This window comes from Rhopalosiphum padi, chromosome 1, assembly GCF_020882245.1.
Source record: "Rhopalosiphum padi isolate XX-2018 chromosome 1, ASM2088224v1, whole genome shotgun sequence".
NCBI classification, from domain to species: Eukaryota; Metazoa; Arthropoda; class Insecta; order Hemiptera; family Aphididae; genus Rhopalosiphum; species Rhopalosiphum padi.
In genome coordinates this window covers 24,333,352-24,353,477 of record NC_083597.1, presented here as the reverse complement: position 1 = coordinate 24,353,477, position 20,126 = coordinate 24,333,352, and the positions used below count along the sequence as shown (strand labels likewise).

The following is a 20,126-nucleotide window of genomic DNA, read 5'->3' as shown; positions in this document are numbered from 1 at the left end:
TTTCTCTCTTGATACTATTTATAAAATCATTAAGTTAGGATCTCTACAACCCTAATCAGCCTAATGAAGCAAACTTTTTGGATAAGCAAAACAGGTTAATATAATAAACGATTTATTAAAATGAACATTTTTCAAGCTGATTTTATAAAATAAATAAATCTTTCTTTATTTTCACGATTATCTTGTTTAAGTATTTACTCTTTTCGAAGTACTAAATGGAAAAAAAGTAATGTAATTAATTTTAATTTAATTTTAATACCCAACACTTCATTTTCAGAGTAATAAAAAAAAATTAATAAAGCGCATTCAAGTACCTATCAAAAAATACTTACTTTATACCTATTTAAGGTTTAAATACCTATGTATCTATAATAAATAGATAACACAGTGAAATCTCCCCTAACAAAAATAGCGACAACCTCCAAATAGTGGACATATTTTTGAGAACAAACTGCAAACTTTTTATAAGCCAAACCCTTTGAATAATGGAAAAAATATTAATATTGATACTTGGAGGTTTTACTATAACATTATAAACAAACCTAATATCACCGTAATTTCGACGCGCTTCAAATGAACGCGGTCATTTAGACGAACAACAATTGGGCGCGAACGCCATTTCGACTAATACAATTTTAACACCACTACGCCCGTTTAGGCGCAATTGGATTTCAATGCAAAACAAAAAAAAAATAAAAATAAAATCTTAAATTATTTATCTTGAATTACTAAGCCAAATACCCTTAAACGTCCTTCAAACTAATACTCGTGTGTCACAAACGTTTTATTGCCGTAAAAATTGCTGTCTATTCACACTGATCAATTATATAATATTAATTTCAGGTAATTCAATAAACAATTTTGATTTTATTTTATGATAACTTCCAGGTTAAAATCACAGATATAATTTTGTAAACAGTATTCCTATTTAATATTAATATAAGCATATTATGTTGTCACATATTATTTTCATTTTATTTGTATGATTACAAAAAAACTATTCTAAGGTTAAACTTATGGGCGTATAATTATTGATAAATAAATAGAAATAAAAAAATAGATGCAAAGTATGGAATGATATAAAACTTAATTTGTATAGGTATATTATATTTTTCATACAATTTTAAATTGTGCGCAATACCTTGGAGAACTTCGTTGGCTGTAAAGTTTCGTATAACTTATAACTGTAATAAATAAATACCAGCTATTTTTTTTATTTTGCATCAAAAATGATGGCTGATATGACTGATATTGACTTGAAATACATATAACATATTTTTTTTTCATTATTATTTTTTTGTTTTGCGTTGAAAATACTTCGCGCCTAAGTATGGTTGCATCAAAATTGCACGAGTATAATATGTAATCATATATTCATATAATAATGATATTTGACGATAATAGAAGACCAAAAAGCATTATAACTCCAATAATCGAATAACCAATATACTAATATCGAACCGATGCAAATAATAATGCGTATTTTTGTATAAGCAGTAAATACGACATTTATGACTTCATGCACGACTTATTTATGTAAGTGAGTATACCTTATGATTTTAAAATAAAATAAAATTGTAATACATTTTAATTAAGTACTATAATGTATTTTAAAATTATCAGATGTCCATATTTAGAGTGGACAAAATGGGTTTTTTTTATTCTCAGTACATAAAGTTCAAATATTCAAGAACCATTCGTTTAAATTTCAATTTAAATAGGTACATCAATATTTATATATAAAAAAAATAGAGCTAAAAAATGTATTATTATTTGAAAAGAATAAGTTTATTTCTCCGAAATATTCTCTTAAATGGCATTAAAAAATCTTAAATATTTGAAAATATGGCCATTAAGTAGTGTACTACGTTTTGAAAATAAATAAATATAATAATAAAATAAATGAATTATAGAAGGAAATACTGGCCCTGAGCATGTTTGGTGAATAGCCGTCCCGGTGAGTAGGTGTCACAGATAGAGTCGCGAACGGTTGATATTACCAGCCGTGCAGTGTTTCAAAAAATAAAACTATTTCGAAACGGAAATGAATCCAAACATAATCTCCGATGTTTGTTTTGTTTCATATTTAATTTTTACGAGATGGAAATAAAATTACTGCAGTTGCAGTATAATCGTCGAGATGATATTATTAATATATACTATGTTTTGGCTCAAATTTATGAAATTTATCGGAATGTTTTTCCCGGATGCATTTGTGTGACCGTCGACCGTATACGTATATTATATATTATATTATATCGTATACCTATATTATGTACGGAAGGAAAAAATGGCACAGTACATGTCGTTGTACGCCAACTTTTCGTAAGTATTGTATGGCGTCATACGAAAGTCGCAAAACGATTCACTATGTCTGACACCGTAGTTACCCGGTACCGACGGCGGCGGCCAACGCGATCGCATGCGTATACCAGATAATATTGTACACCACACCCCTGCAAGGGGATGGTTTTCTTCCGCAGTCTTTCTCCCGGCCGAGCCCGTCGCCGCGTTTTATTATGATAATTACTACACCGCGAGGTGCGACGTACATTATGTGTTTATATAAATTATTATTTGCAACCCGATGATTTATACCGCGTGTTGGCGCAATGTAATAATTCATCCGGCAATGCCAAGGCCACGCGGAGCTTTAGAAATATTAACGAAAAAAACCAAAATCATTCTTTGCTAATAATATACACACGTCCACGAACACAACGAAAAACTTGGCCTCGCGCGAAAGCCGATATATATTTCTGTGTGGTTGTCAAACGCAGTTAAAATCAACCGTTATATAGTTAGAGGTACGCAGTGTGATTGGAACAAACAGCCATGCCACGGCGCTCATAAAATTAAAAACCAACACCTGGAAAAATGAATCGGGAAACCCTATAGACGATAAATCTCGTAACTATAAATCACTTTTGTCCCAACGCGAAACAATAGGCATCGCGGAATATAAAGGTTTTTCGAGCTGTTGTCATATTAAATACACATATTTCAAGCTATATATTATACGCGCGCGCGTGTGTGTCTGAGTGTCTGTTGTATATGATTAACCCGCGTGCATAATTTGTAGATAAAATTATATTTTCACACAGTATTTAATTAATCACAAACACACAATATTTTTTTTATTCCAACCGAAGAAAAGTGATCGTATCCGTGTTTATGATCGTTTTATAGCTATATAGGTATATATATATATATAACATTAAAATTTGTTATGCTAATATTTTGTTCTAAATCGATTATTTAAATCATCTCTTTTAAAAAATCTTACATATACCTACATTTAATGGCGTAAAAAATAAATTAAGCACAATACTAAAATTCAAAAAATCTATAACAATATCATATTAATCAACGCCCAATACTTACGGAATTGAATATTCCCATATACATTTATAATATGATGATATAATATCTACATTGTTTATTCGTGTGTATACTCAACAGACAATTCAATAAAACCCATCCATGTGAAACAAATAAGTTTCAAAATTTTATTTGTAAGTTATTTGTTTAATATTATATTTTATCCACTAAAATTGTATTAAAAATAAAAATAAATAAATAGGTTCTTATGTATGTTTTGAGTGATATATCAGAATCCAAATACACCATTGGAACTATTAAATTAAGCAGCGGTTAGGATCACTCGTAAAATTAAGTCCTGATATTCATGCAAATGGTACCAATGTTTAGAATTAAATATATATTATAATATATACTAAGTGATGCTTTTATCAAATACTTAGAATTTCAAAATCTATTCACATTTTTGAAAAAAAAAAATTATAATTTTTGGTTTTTTACTATTTTGAGTGACAACATACATTTTTAATTTCGTATTCTGAAGCAGAATGTTTTTTGGAATATTTCAATACTTGTCGAGTGGAGTGGTGCGGGAATACTTCGTATACTATAATGCTTACCTAAGGTTAGGTTAGGTAATTTACCTAAACTTTAAACACTTATTATAACTCATTATAAACTACTCGTCCAAATTACAATTTTTATACATCGAAATACTCCAAAAAAATATTCTGCTTCGGAATATGAAATTTAAAATGTATGTTGTCATCCGAAAAAGTAAACAACTTAAAGAATTTTTTTTAAATGTTTTTTATTTCAATTGGAAATCGTGTAAAAAAATATTTTCAAAAACATAAATAGAATTTGACATAATAAATGTTCTTCGATAAAAGAATCGAAATGTGTATTGAATATAAAATACAGGATCTTACAAACTGCATGTGACAAAAAATGGAAGGGATTAGGTATGTTGGTTATTACAAAAACCCCACTATTTTTGGTACACAATGACGTTCACAGTATAAGAAACTTAAGGATAGGGGGGTATGTAATTTCAAACCTCCCCATCTGTATGTGTATATAAGAACCTTTATTTCGTATAGGTTATATTGTAAAGATAGAAGTAATAATAATAATATATTTATTTTAAATTACTTTTAACTTTTGAGAAGATAATAGTAACTTTTGTTTGCAAGTGTACATTGTAGTATATTATTGTTTTTATTGACTTACAGAATGTGTTGGCTTAAGGGACTTGAAAATCCACGTCCCAGTGGCAGTAAGATCTGGATCCATACTGCGAATGAACTGTACATATGATTTGGAAAATACGGCACTGTATTCAATAAAATGGTATCTGAGGGATCAAGAATTCTATCGATTTGTGCCAAAAGAATCGCCCCCCACCCGTGTTTTTCCAATGTCTGGAATTATAGTTAATGTAAGTAAGAATAAATGAATTTAACCTTCTTTTAGTGTAACGCACCGTTTAAACTGAAAATTGAAATAATTTAATAATTTTACAAATAATTCCATCTAAAAAGTACAGTATATTAACTCCTAGAATTTAAATGAAAATGTATTGATATTAAGTTAAATAATAAATTATGAATCATTCTCAGACCTTTTTTTTTAGTATCAAGTTATTTATTTAAGGAGTAGATTTTACATAAATACATCAAGAAACATTAAATATAGGTATAATGTATTAGATGTCCCTGTGCACTTTGTTGCCCGTTAAAAACGACACCTTTTATAATATGATTCAAACTTTGTTCGATTCGTTATTTAATACTTGATGTAATGATGTTCAAAACTTTTAAAAAAAGAGTATTCTATAATTTATATTCAAATAATGAAACGCAACACTGAAACGTGTATTATTTAGTAATAAATAAAAAATATTAATTTATGACTAAAGTGGTAAAAGAACGTCAAACATTTACCTGTCTGTGGTAGTTTATTGTTGAAATGATAACCGTTAACAAAGAAATTGTTAAAATAAAGTGTTGTGAAAATATCTAAATAACCGAACTGTCAATTGTAATTTGTAATCGTATAAAATAAAATGCGATTATAACTAAACAAATACGTGTTGAACGCAATGTTAAGTGGATGGTTTTGATTTTGACCAAATAAAAATAAAAACAGATTTAAAATGTATCCAATTATAATAGGTAACTGTTTTATTTTATTTGACCAATGGCAACCCTATACAAACAAAAAAAAAATAATCGTTTTTCGAAAAAGTCTACAAAAAACCGCAGTGTGAGCCTCTCTTTACAATGTAAATTTTACAAAATCCTTTCCAGTAGGTACTTGCATTATGAAACGAAGGTATTGTCAAAATTTCAAGGTTAGGTAACAATCGACAGTGGGATTCCTTCGCAAACAACGCGGCATTCTTTTTATATCTTTGCATGCAGATGTATCAATTATTTTAAAAATTAATAACTGGATTGTTAATTAACTTATAAAATCGAAAATACACTTAGAACATAACTCGTGATATATACATCCATGACATACTCTATAGTTTAACAGCAAACCGTATGACGATCAGTTGAGTTGTTACTAAGATCATTAGCATAGAGATTCTCATTTTCACATTTATATATATAAAAAGAGAGAGAGAAAACTAAGTACATTACTTAAATAATAATTTTGTAAACATACTTAAAATTTAGTTAAGACTCTAAAAGTTCGATCTTTATTTATCAAAAAGCTCTGATAAATATTCCGCGCTAACATATAAAATAGAGAAAGAGAAAAGTAGGTAACCGCTCTGCTGTACAATAGTTAGCGAGTGTAATTCTGTAATTAATTATTGATTATATGATTTTAATGAATATTTTAAACCTTAATTCAATGATAATATAACATTATATACGAAAAACTATTCTGAGCTCAAAAGATCTTTCAGTCTATATTACTAAGTATAATATTTCATGTCATGTTTTTTGTATTGCTATCAAAATAATTTGTAATTATACACTTAGTATTAGGATAGGTTGATTTCATTTTAAATTACACTTTACCATAAACAGTGAGAATTTCAAAATTTTAAACGTCTAAAAATGCTTAAAAAGAGTCAAAATTTCATGTTTAGCTAATGGTAATAAAAAAAAATTGGTGAAAATTTCTAGTATCTACTGCTATTTATTTTCGAATTACAATAATATAAGAAAATTGACTATGACAAAAACTAGTTTTACGTAATAATTATTGTTTTTTCATAATCTTTTGAAAATGTCTGGCTATCTGGGAATTGTTTACATTTTACCACTACCTCCTAGAGTATCAACAAAATTCAATTTTTTTACTAGAAAAAATAATTGGCATATAAAAAATAAAAAATCTAGCGTTTTTACTGCTCTAAAAGATGATGACAAACAAAATAAAAATAAAAACAAACTAATACACTTATTCATTGTTAAATCAATACATTCATTGCTCCGTTCAGAATCTAAAATGTATCATGTCATTCAAAAATGTAAAAACCTAAAAATAATAATGGTAAGCAATTGTAAAAATATATTTTTTTCATAATTTTTTTATGATTATGTAAAAATTATAAATGTTTTAATTTTATAGTCTGAGCAAAGTGATGAAAATACCTATTGGTTTTTCAACAATGTGTGTGTGTCCAGTCATAATTTTTATACCAGCAAAGGTCGTAACTGGTGAGAGGGTCCAGGGGTCCTGACCCCCCTCTCAAAATCTTTAAAAATAGAAATATTTTAGTGATGAATATAGTTTATTGACTATACATTTTCAGCATTTATATTTTAAAAAAAAATTTGGACTCCTCCGAAATTGTTTTTCAGTTACGGCCTTAATACCAGCAAACAAAAAATATCAAAAAAACATCATTAGAAATTATTTAATAACTTTTAGAAGTTCTGATTTTGACAAAAAGCAGGAAAATAGGATATGTTTTATATTAATAAATACTAATAGGTCAAATAGCTTGAAAATAGTATACAAGTTTCTAGCAAATTGAACACATCAAAAAGTGCATAGGAGTTTTTTTTTTAGATAATTTTCGTGATGGAATTTTTCAAAATACAAACATTTAAAAAAATTTTTGTAGTTAAAAATTCATGAAATTTCTTATTTAAATAGCTAGTTTGAAAATTTAATTAAAATTCCTTCAAAAGTTGTTCTTATAGAAAATTCAAAATATATATACACAATTTTTGTATTGATTCAAATCTTAACGAAATTGTATATTCATATAAAAAAATAATAATGTGTCCTGTTAAAACTTTGCCATCTTGTCAAAATTAAAAAAAATAATAATAATCATAAGAAATATTATATACTCTTTTTACTATTATAAATTATTAATTTTTAAAATATTTAGATTAATTTATTACACAAACTTATTAAGATACACTAGCTGTTATACGCTGTACGTCAATATGGATTTACCTAACAACTATATTTTGGTACGAACAATATATAATAAATGATATTTTTATCAACATATTGATTTAACCTAACCTATTGCCAGCTCAGTAACAGTGTTTATAGTATTCTAATAAGTATCTACTAAAAGTTAAGATAGACACACCATTTCCGTTCAGAATCATTATTCGGACCTCTGCAATGATATATCATTGCAATTAAATTTAATACGTCTATTAAAGTAATTTACTCAATGATAAGATACTTACACTCGACATCTACTCATACACAGCGTAAGGACATCCCTGTTTTTTATTTCATTTCACATCAAATAACTGTATTTAAAATACATGTTTAATCATCGTTGATACTCATTACAAAAATTAATTCCATAAAACAACATTAAATATTTATTTTTACTTCATTAATAAGGGTGGGTTAAACACACGAATAAATTAATCGATTACGCCATCTAGACATGGGAAATTACTTTTGATTTTATATAATAGCAGGCAAGTTTGGGGTTTAGTTTTAATTATATTTGTGCACACTGTACCGGTCCATTAAAATAACTTCTATAGTCTTACATCACAATGCCAGGTTTTTACATTTATTATTGAACTAATGCCAAATACGAATTTCGGTACCATTTGTTTTGTATACACACATGCATAACAAACATAACGAGTGATTAATTATTTTAATATTTTATGTACAGTACCTACTACCTACCTATTTAGAAAAGAAAATAATAACGTACATTTTTACACAGTATTATATTTACATGTGAGGTTTTATGCTCTTTTATGCTTGTATATCGCAACAAAGGTTTACAATTAGCTGTAGACCAGTGGTGATCGAAAGTCGACAAACATCAGTAACAACAACAATTTTTGATTATAATTTTAACTGAATAATAAGTCGTTATGAATGCATATTGCGTCATTAACATAATATTATAATATTATGTGTAGGCATAACTTTCGTAGCATTATTGCTGAACACTATAAAAATTACGAATAGAAATTCATAAATACTATTAATTTGATTGAATTGTATACGCAATAATAAACTGTATTGTGATGAGATTTACGATTCGTTTTCACAACTAGTTTTCGGCCATAATCATTGATAAAAACTACAAAGGGAAAATAGAGAGAGGAAGAGGGAACTATTGATAAATGTGATCTAATAAAACACAAAAGGAAGGGATTATGGTCTATAGTGTTCAACAACTTCTATATCGAATCAAGTAAAAGTTTATATATAGCTCCGTTCTGTTGGACTATGTACAATGAATAGAGCCAGTTTTTATATTTCATTCGATTTTTGACGATTGAACTCTTTATTAGATTGTTTTTTTTCCTTTCACTTGTATTGATTCGTGTATCGTTTCTGAAAACCCATTTTGTGTTTAATTTAAATTCAAAATATAGGGTTGAGATGATATTGTAAAAGACACGCAGTTGTGAACGTCGAAAATGTGTAATAACTTATTGTACACGATTTCAAAAATATTAAAATTATTGATGAAAATGTTCAATATAAATAGTTATAATAGATATGTAATTCATTATGCGATAATAAAAAAATCAATATAATAATAACAAAACTATAAACAAAAACATTTTAAATTATACAAAAAGTAAAATATGAACTTTATTAATTGCGGTATTACCATCAATGCTGGCCATCAGTCATTTGAGTCATTCTCAGTAACGATGACTAACAGTAATCATTATTAATAATATTGTAATAATCGAACATAATTATTTTTTATGTTTATTACGCTTATCATATTTATAATATTATTTATTTATTTATTATCATATCATTACACCTTTCCCTTTTACTTTAATAAATTATTTGTACAATATTAATTAATAACACCATTTTTAGTAGGTCTAAAATCTTTATTAAGCGTTTTCCTTATTCTTAGCGTTTTAGTTCTCTTTGTTAAACACCTAAACTATACGATTTGGTTCCACCGGTTAGGATTGTTTCCGACTTGTATTTTATTGTGTCTGGTTGGTATTGTGTTTTTCAATGTTAATTATTTTAAAGTGAAATGCATTTCTTATTATTTGTTTACTACCTATTAATTGCTGCTGTTGTCATTTTAGCGAAAAATAAACTCACACATTACATAGGTATTCCTTTTTCGACTACGACATAATAGTAATCAAATGAAACAGTTAATATTTTGTTTATTACATCATATTATGTAATGGTCTAATCGTAATTATTATTACATTATTACAATAATAACCAATTTGGTAAGGCAATATTAACATAACCTGAACATTACCTAAAATCAATAATCAATGTGGGCAATACTAATATTAAACTGATTTATAATTGTATTACTTAATTCGATTAAAGAATACTTAAATTATAAAATCACATATTATAACATTAGTTTATTATACTTATCTATTAGTTATTGAACACTGGCCTAAAATAACCAAATTTAAAATAATACATTGATATAACAAAATTTATATTTTAAGTTCCACCCAAAAGATTAAAAAGAAAAGGTAAAGCGACCTACTCCTCCAGCTTAACTCCATAGTTTCAAATTTCAATACACAGCTGTCGTCGGTGACGATTCCTTCTATCAAGTCTTCTGTAAAAACCTTCTTGTAATCAATTAAGCGTGTTGTACAAAATATGTATAGATTCTTTAACTCTGAATAAAAAACAAAACAAAAATATATTTAGTTATACATTAAATATTGAATTAACTTAACCAATATTACAAGATAGATACAAATACAAATAGGTATGTACAAAACAAATATAAACATGACCCAAAAATAAATTGTTAACTACTTAGTTTTAAGTTTTACTAATTTTATTTTAAAATTAGTACACGTCTTTAGTGTTTATCTAATATTCAATAAAAAGTTTAAATGTCTGAATAAACCAATATAAATTATTTAACACTGAAAAGAAAAGTTTTTTTCTTTAGAAATGAACTGCAACTGATGTACCCTGCTATAACGTGATATGTAGTTATTCCGAAATAACATTATTTGAATTTCCGTGTAATTTGCATAAGTACTTCCAGTTAACAAAAAAAAGAATTATTGAAACAATACATCGAATCAAAGCTTTAAACCACTTAGTCTTTATACACATATAAATTTAAAACTAAATTTTCCATTAACCTATTTAAATATTTAAAACTCCTCCAGAAACTCTAAATTTTTGTGATAACGTTTTTTTATTGTACCTTCGATTTTTATTATTTAAAAACTACCGTATACTTTATGTATACATATTCATATACTCGTTCATTAAATTACATCATTAAATTATGTAACAGTAATTCTGTTTATTTTTATCTAAATCCAACTATATTTGATACGTATGTATGATTAACATTATATATAAAATGTATAGTATTATAAAGTTCGGGTTTATAATTTAATATTCGAAATGTATAACGTATAAGTAGTAGCTAGATGCCTATAGATAGGCACTCAAATTAATAAGTAGGTACACAACAACTTAAAAAAAAGTTTATCACTTAAATAGTCATTCAAATAAAATAAAAACTTTATTTCAACAGTGTTTTATTATGAAAAATAATTGAAAATGGCTGCATGGATGTAGTAAAAGTTTCAAGACTTTTCGTAATTTTATTGTTCCAAACTGTCTGCTTTTGGATTTGGACATACAATTTGTTGGTAGATATATCCTAATAATTGTATTTAAACTTGAGTAAGATAGTTACATACACAATACATAAGTACAATTTCGTCAATTTCTCGAGTAAAATTATAAGCAACTCCATTGATTGTTAATAACGTAAACTATATCAAAATATTAAAAACCAACAAAGTGTAAAAAAATCCTAATACCGATTTTTTAACTCAACTCGGTAAACTTATATAAAATCCATTTTATTAAATGTATTTTATAAATATGTGTCATTGGCTAACAAATAGTTTCTTGTACAAATGAATAACTATTGTTGAATAATATTATGCGATATATTTGAGTGGTTAAAATATGATATTACAATTTTAAACTAATCACTTTTATTTTCAAATTTACTTTAAAAACTGTACAAATTTCATACTTTGAATTTAAAAAGATAAAATTATAAGAATATGTTCATTTTATAATAAAAATTTGGAAAATGTAACTATTACACATTATTTACTTGAACTGTTATACTAAGACAAAATTAACCCCATAAAGACAAAGGGAAAACAATTAAAGATGATACATACTATAAGTTCTTTTAAACTAATTTTTTTTTTCTGACAATTTTAACATAATATTATTATTTCTATCCATTCTTAAAAACCAAAATAGATTATAACAAATTAATTAAAAGTATGCTGACTATAGGAAAAGTAAATAATGTTAAACAACTAAGTAAATACATTAACTTTTCAATTTAAAAGTTAACATATTATACTCAAAATACTTTTAAAGAAATTTAAATTTGAAAAAATCATAAATATTAATATATTTAAATATTTTATATTAATTTCACTTAGCCCAGATTAATTTTTTTATAAATAAAAATACTTTTCATTTTTTAAACCTTAAACATGACTGAACAAGTGAAAAAGTATTGAATTACAAATAGTTGTATAGTATTAAAATAGCATAATAAACCAAGTTACAAAACTATTATGTATTCATTAATAATAATAATTCATAACTTAATATTTATATTATTTTTTAAAAACAACCAAAATGAGAAAAATATTTCTTTACATTAGCTCGACATTAATTGTTAAGTGTGACACTTGAATCTGAATGCGTTGACTTTGTCTTACAAAAAAATCGCAAATTTATGTTTAGCTGTTCCAATTTTGTGTCACTTTGTAACCAATTATTACTTTAAGCATTAAGATGAGAATATTTTTATTTGTTTTTTAATATTTTATTTTTTAAGCAAAATATGAGTACGTGCAATAACTTAACCCAATTAAAAAATATCTCAAATCTCACTTAAAAATTAAAATATTAAAAAAAAAACACCTAATATTCTTACTTTGTAAATTTTATGATAGGTTAATTCGCTCTGATATTAAAACTAGAAACTTCTGAACGCAAATTTGTTACCTACGTAGTACGTTTGATAAGACGGAGAGACAACACATGTGGGTATGACGTCCTCTTAAGAGGTATCATATTAAAATTGAAACGTATACAATGCTTATGTTGATGTATACAATGTTTACATTGTCACTGACTTATGTACACAATAATTTTAATCATTGTTATTCAAAATGTTATTGACATTATTCACTTTTCCCACGTCTCCCCTTCTTAATATTAAGCCTATATTGATTACTGGATAAACTAAAATACTAATAATACTCTTTATTTTTATTGAATTTTAAGCATAAAATATAATGTGGCTTTGAGTTATAAGCTATTATAATAGAAGAACAAAAAATAAAAATCTTTGCAAAAAAATAAATAAATTTAAAAATTATTGTATTAATTGTTATCATTTAATGTACAACCGTAATTAAATTTACTTAAAATCAATGCTTAAATTATTCAATAACTCTCATATAGAAATAATATGTTTTTCTTCATTAAATATTAATAATAATAAAAATTTAAATAATTTTAGTGTCTATTGTAAAAATAGTTTTATTTCAAAGAACATAGAAAAATTTACTGTTATTAGATATTAATAACTAAAGTTCGGATTTTTATGCACTTTTCATTGTTTTTCGAAGCTTTCTGAGTGATACTTGTTTTGTTACAAATACGTTTTAGGTATTTTTGAATAAAAATAAGAAATTTTATTTTGCATTTTTTGACAATTTTTGATTCTTAAGTCATTTTTTTTTATTTTTTTTAGGGAATTATAAAGGGTTTTTAGGTGATTTAGGGGGTTTTGGGATCTAAACTCTAAAGTTAGAATTCAAAACGTATATCTACAAAATAATACTTGTTGAAGTTCATTTCTATTCAAAAATCTGAAGCATGCTCTCGTGATTCAATGTAACAATAAAGAATAAAAACTTTTTCAATATATTCAATAATATAAAATTTTTATCTAATAAAATACTCTTTAAAATGTAATATCATTTTTTTTAATTTTTAAGCTTTTATAAATAAATTTTAAAGACATTTTTTTTAAGGGCATTAAAATCCCAGCCCTAGTATTAAACTATAGATTATTGCCAATTCGTTGTAACGTATTACAGTAATAACGCTGCTAAGTAATAGCCTACATTCAGCAATTATTTAAACCACTACATATATTTTAGTTATAAGCTTACAACAATAAATTCTTATACTAATTTAAATTAAACAAATTATATGTCTACCTTTAAATATTTGCATTAAAAAAAAATTAATTGACTTTTAACACTGTAAAAATGATAACATCTACTTCATTCGTGTTATTTCTGAAGTTTTACAATAAATATAGGTATATACTATACTAAATGGTAGTATAATATTTTTTAATTTATATCTTATCATATATCTTTTAAATCATAAACCTATTTACTAAATTATTGCTTAATCATATAATATACAATATGTATAATGTATATACACCTGCCAAGGCAATGTTCCTTTAGCTCATTTTTACTTATACAAAATGCATGGGATTTATACAATAAATCTTAAAATGCCATTAAATAAGCATAAAGTTCCCAGTAAACTTATTTATAAATATTTTAATATAATTATATTATGTGTATAAATATATATATATATATATATATACATAATATAATTTTAAAAAACCTTATCAAATCTATGGGTGTAGAAAATGCATTAAACTCGTAGGGTGTATACGATTCAATTGTGGTACTATAAATCCTTTATTTATAGTTTATTATACTACTTTATTAAATGATAAAGTAAATTATATTATTTATTTTTGCTTATTGTAAATTTAAAAATAAATATTATAGAAATTAAAGAATACAGTGTATACAACACACACGTTCACAACTATAACTTGTCATATTGGTTTATCAGATAATAATAATAAATGTTATACGTATTTTCATATTGGTTATTGGAGATGTAATTTGATCCATCATAAAACAATATAATATTTTTATGAATAAAAGCTACGTGTAATCAATATTATTATTGCTATTAACTGTGACACAATACATTTATATGATATATTGACGTAACAAATTACAGATCAAAAGTTTAAAATGGTCAATTTGATAAAATGTAATTTTGTATTTAGGTACAAGAATCCGACGAAAACAAAGTAACCATTGTGAACGTCCAAAGGGAATTGACGGGATATTATAAATGCGAAGTCTCGGCGGACGCACCGCTATTCCACACCGGTATTAAGACAAAACTCACATACGTCACTAGTAAGTACAATATTTTTAAATAAAATAAAAATAGGGAATTAGCTTCTGTTGTATAATTATAGGTTTTATTTTAAGTGTACCTCGTTGGCGGTGATTAAGTCATTCTAATTCTAATTTAATGATAAATCGATGTAAACGTAAAACAATTTTGAGCGAATGAGACGAATGAATTAGTAAATATTATTAAAGGCGTTTTATATTTTTATTTACTAAAACATTGCATATTATAACTTATAAGTCAATACTGAAGTGCTGTAGAATGGAATGGAGATTCTTGGTATTGATAGTCCACAAAAATCATAAAAGTTATCAAACATTTAAAATATCTATAAACAGCTCAAAAACAATATGATATCATTTTTTTAAATTATGATATCATCATATCTATAAAGTGTATATATATTATATAAATATTTGTGAAAAATTCAATTTAACTGTTATTCCTCTTTGAGTTACATGAACAAAAAAAACAAAATCGGTATCGTTAAAAACTGGTGATGCGTAAATATTCCCGTTTTCCTGCCAATTTTTTTATTAATTTTCTAAAATTTGACTTCCCTAAGCCTAAGTATCAACTAGATCAAAGAAACTAGATACTAGAAACCACACGCCAAAGTTTAAGGTTAAAGTAAACTATTCATTACGAGACGTGATGACGGAACACACATTAAAAAAAAAAAAAAAACAATACTCTAAAAATTCTATATTTCTAGCTTCGGTCATAGACTAACAGATCAATTCTTACAACGTAAGCGAACTAATACCTGATATCATGATCAAAATATTAATATTATTATCGTTTAAAAAGCGCGTAAACTACCAACACTAACAATTAATTTGTACTGCACTCTGTTCTCGTAACCCGCCATGCCTGCAATAATAATAATCATATATTCTTACCATTGCAAAACCATATTACAACGTGAAAGGAAATTCCAAAGTTATTAATACGCACACACTTCTGCAGTTCTGCAAAATGTTTAATTATTATATCGTTGTTCTACTACAACACACTATTCTATAATATTATATGTATATTATGTTGTATATAACATGTGTGTATACGTATATTCTACGCGCGCGCACACACACACACACGTATATATATATATATATCATATATGCACGTAATATATATATAATAAATAGGTATACATCATGAATAGCGTTGGAGCATATTATTATAAAGCACAAAACCGGGATGATACCATTGTTATGTGTATATACATGTATATTGTATATTTCGCGTATAGTATGTGTACGTATTTACTACTACTGTTGCCGCCATCACTTTACACTACCATTTCCAACTGGGTAATAATAATAATAATAATAATAATGGTATGGTGTGGTGATGGTGGCGAAATTTCTCTATTGTCCCCGCCCGTCCCTTCGGAATCGATCTGTAAGGATCATTTACATTTACAATTATTATTATTGTTTAAAGTCCTATTACACATCGGACATCTAAATGTCAACATATCACAACCGCCAACTAAACTGATAGTTCGCATAAGACACTACACGCGGTTTAAAACGTGCTCTGCAAAAATTAAAATTAACGAATTTAATCAAGCGCCAAAGTTATTTAAGATTAGTCCAATCACAAACTCAATATAAAAAAAAATAATAATAATGCATTTCATCACCAAATCTAAGTGAAAACATATGAAAAAGTTTCCAACAAACTTTAGCGAAAAACTACAAAAATTATATCAGCGAAAATGGTTCGTTACGATTTTCATTGAAACGCCTGCTCCAACTATATCCTAATATACAAGTCTAACCAAAGGCATAATAATTTTTAAATCGAGACCTATCATTTATTTTTCCTAGCACTTTTCCCGATAAGAATACACTTTTGAAGTAAAAACTACATAATAATTATAAAATGCGGATATTTTTAATAATAACTATAATAAGTTAAAAAACAAAATAAATAATAAATATTATTCAACAGTCGTTAATGATATAAAATATTTTTTAAAAAGATGCAAATCAAATACATTTTAATTTGCGGCTTTAACTAAAAAAAAAAAATGTTTTGCAAAATCTGTCATGTTATTATGTAAGATAAATTAACAAAAACATTCCGATTCAATTATTCAATTGTGAAACATTTTCAATTCGGGTTTCTAATCACTGAAAATAGAAATCAAATTTTAGGTAAATATGAAGGGAAATAATTAGCGATCGATTGCCAGTTACATTTTGTATTGTATATAGAATAGTAACTAACTTGAACTGAACGATTTCTTACTATAGTAAATAGTAATGGACCAAAGAACTATGTATATATTTCGGTATTATGAATAATGTATGAATATTAATTCAAAAATATAAGTTTTGGTGAAAAAAAAACCATCTGAACACTCTCAGATGTACATTTGGGAACGCATTACTGTCAAAGAAATTCAGACTTGCTGCGTATCGCTTGTGTATGCATGAAAATGTTTCGTCCCTTTTGTAAGTGCCCGTCAAGTTTCCTGGGGTTTCATAAAAATCTATAGCATAATACATCGAATATTCGCTTCAAGAAATGCATACTAAATGTTTTCTTAGCCTTCGTGATACTTAAACTTGTACACGACGTGTTTGGTGTAATTTTGTGCAACTTTTATTTTCTGGAAATAAAAAAATAACTGGGTCAGTTAAACATTGCAGTGACATGATTAATGAAACGTATTGAGATAAGCTGCAAAAAGCCGGACTAAATCGGTTAATGGATTGAATCATTTTTCTAGCGTCTACCCAAAAACAGGGGAAATAGATCCTATCGTGCAACGTTGCGTTAATAATTTCAAAATTTGATGGTATACGGTCTTCTTCCAATAATACTAAAATATTGAATAATAATAATAATTCAACTTATTACATACGTATTATACTCGTGTTGTTACGGAAAGATAAAAATATAATAACTTTGTAAGAATGTACAATAATATTATTATCATACATTTTTTAATTTTATTTTCATAATTTTAAGTAGCAAAAATGTAGAAATTTAAAATCAACAAAATCGTTAGTTTATAAAGGAGTATGGTCTATATTATTACATGGTACCGTGGATATGCATTATATGAATGTAGGTATGTATATTTATTAAATGTATACTTATATGCATATTTCTTATTAATATTTTGATTTAAACAAAATATTATATTATATTCTTCGAAACTATCTTTGGTAATTCATAAAATAAAATAAAAATTATAGGATTCAAAAAAATTAAGTAATTTAATTCTTACAAAATTCTTACCTAGATATAGATTTTTTTTAATTTTAAAATATTTATTTTATTTGTACTCATTAAAACCTAAACATTTTATTGTAATAGCCAACCATCAATATATTATATAATATAATAAAGTACTAAATAATATTTTCAGAAAATGTTTATGTTTTATCGTCTGATTTTTGGTTAATAGTCTATTGAAGTTTATAGAAACGAAGTAATGCAATAAAAATACACAAGGGAAAAATAATTCTTACCACTCGTCTTGATACAACAAATAAATATAACTTTATTGGCTAATTCATATTATGTATCGAAAGTTAAGTATTTATTATTTATAACAACAAAATGTCCAGACAAATATTTCAAACCATAATATTTACGGGCATCTCGTGCAAAAATCTATTCATATAGTTTTATTGTTTACAAACGTTTTGATAGACAAATTACAATGCACATACAGGGTGATTCTTCAAATAGGTATACCAACTACCATTTTTTTCTTTTATAATACAGTTATTCAAAATATGATTTGTTAAATTTATGAACATAATACGTATATAAAGACCATATTTTCGAATATAGGTACTTGATGATTTTTTAACCTACTAATGTGTCCTATAATGATACAAATTTCTGTTTTTTAAATGAGAACCCTCATTTTGCACTTTAAATTATTTAGTAAATATTTTTTTTGAAAATATTGATATATCTAAACCAAAATTTGAACGAGTAATTTCTAAATTATTAAACACTATGTACTAAGAAAAAAAGATTAGGAAAATATAGGAACTATGATAATTTCAAAATTATAGTAATACAGCAGTATTTTATAATTTTTAAAAGTTGTACAAGTACCTATAGAGAAAAACAACTTTATTTAAAGTAAACTACCTTTCAATCGAGTTGCCTATGTGACAAAGTGTAAACGTTCAGACATGCTTGTCTAAATTCAATATTATATCATTTTATTCAATAATAATTAATACTTCATTCATTATTATCCTACGTCTAAATCATATTTTTACATAAGCAGTTTTAAAGACTATTATCCCCAGTGTATACAATTTAACAATTCAGAAACTAGTCATGTGAATTTGTACTTAGTCATTGATTTTCCCTTCGAAAACAGAAGTTTTTATCACCACAACACATTTTTTAAATTATGAAAAAAATCTCAAGTATCCAAAGGTCTATAATTCTTTAATTATATTAAAATTTTTAGATTTTAAATAACTGCACTGTTAAAGAAAAATGGTAGTAGTGGTAATGCTTGGCAATAAATATATTATAAAAATAATGAATACAATATGATTATTCACAAATAGTTGATATATTTTTATAAAATGTGAGTTTATTTACATTGTGATATGTATAATATACACTAATATTTACTCCATCATTATATTATTTCAGATGAACCGTCGTCTCCTCCGACGTTGCACACGAACAGAATGAAGTACTCATCGGGTGATCTAATTAACGTCAGTTGCATTGCCGGCGAAAGCTATCCAGCTGTCAACATTAGTTGGTTCTTAAATAATCAAACGGTATTTTTCCATTATTAATTTAATTCATGTCATCGAAACACAAATCCACTTGAAAAGTTAAAACGAAACGTTTTGTGATTGTTGTTAATAGATAATTATTATTTTTGATACGTATTATGTAAATCTGAAAAACAATACCTGATAATGACAATGATATGTTGTTAAATAAAATGGTTAGTTAAATTTTTGAATGGTTGATAGACACCGAACTAATTTTTTTTTAATTTAAATTTATATTATTTGGTATTTAAGAACCAAATACGATTTAATGAA

At 25.8% G+C, this 20,126-nt stretch overlaps 1 protein-coding gene across 2 annotated transcripts in view; it reads left to right on the top strand.

Moving 5' to 3' along the window:
* Window positions 1-20,126, top strand: part of LOC132917778 (uncharacterized) — a 75,633-nt gene that overhangs the window by 45,011 nt on the left and 10,496 nt on the right. For both annotated transcript variants that reach the window (XM_060978665.1, XM_060978666.1), the window contains exons 3-5: window positions 4,557-4,762; window positions 14,933-15,068; window positions 19,720-19,853. In XM_060978665.1, coding sequence (XP_060834648.1) covers window positions 4,557-4,762; window positions 14,933-15,068; window positions 19,720-19,853 — 476 coding nt within the window. The remainder of the gene's footprint in view (window positions 1-4,556; window positions 4,763-14,932; window positions 15,069-19,719; window positions 19,854-20,126) is intronic.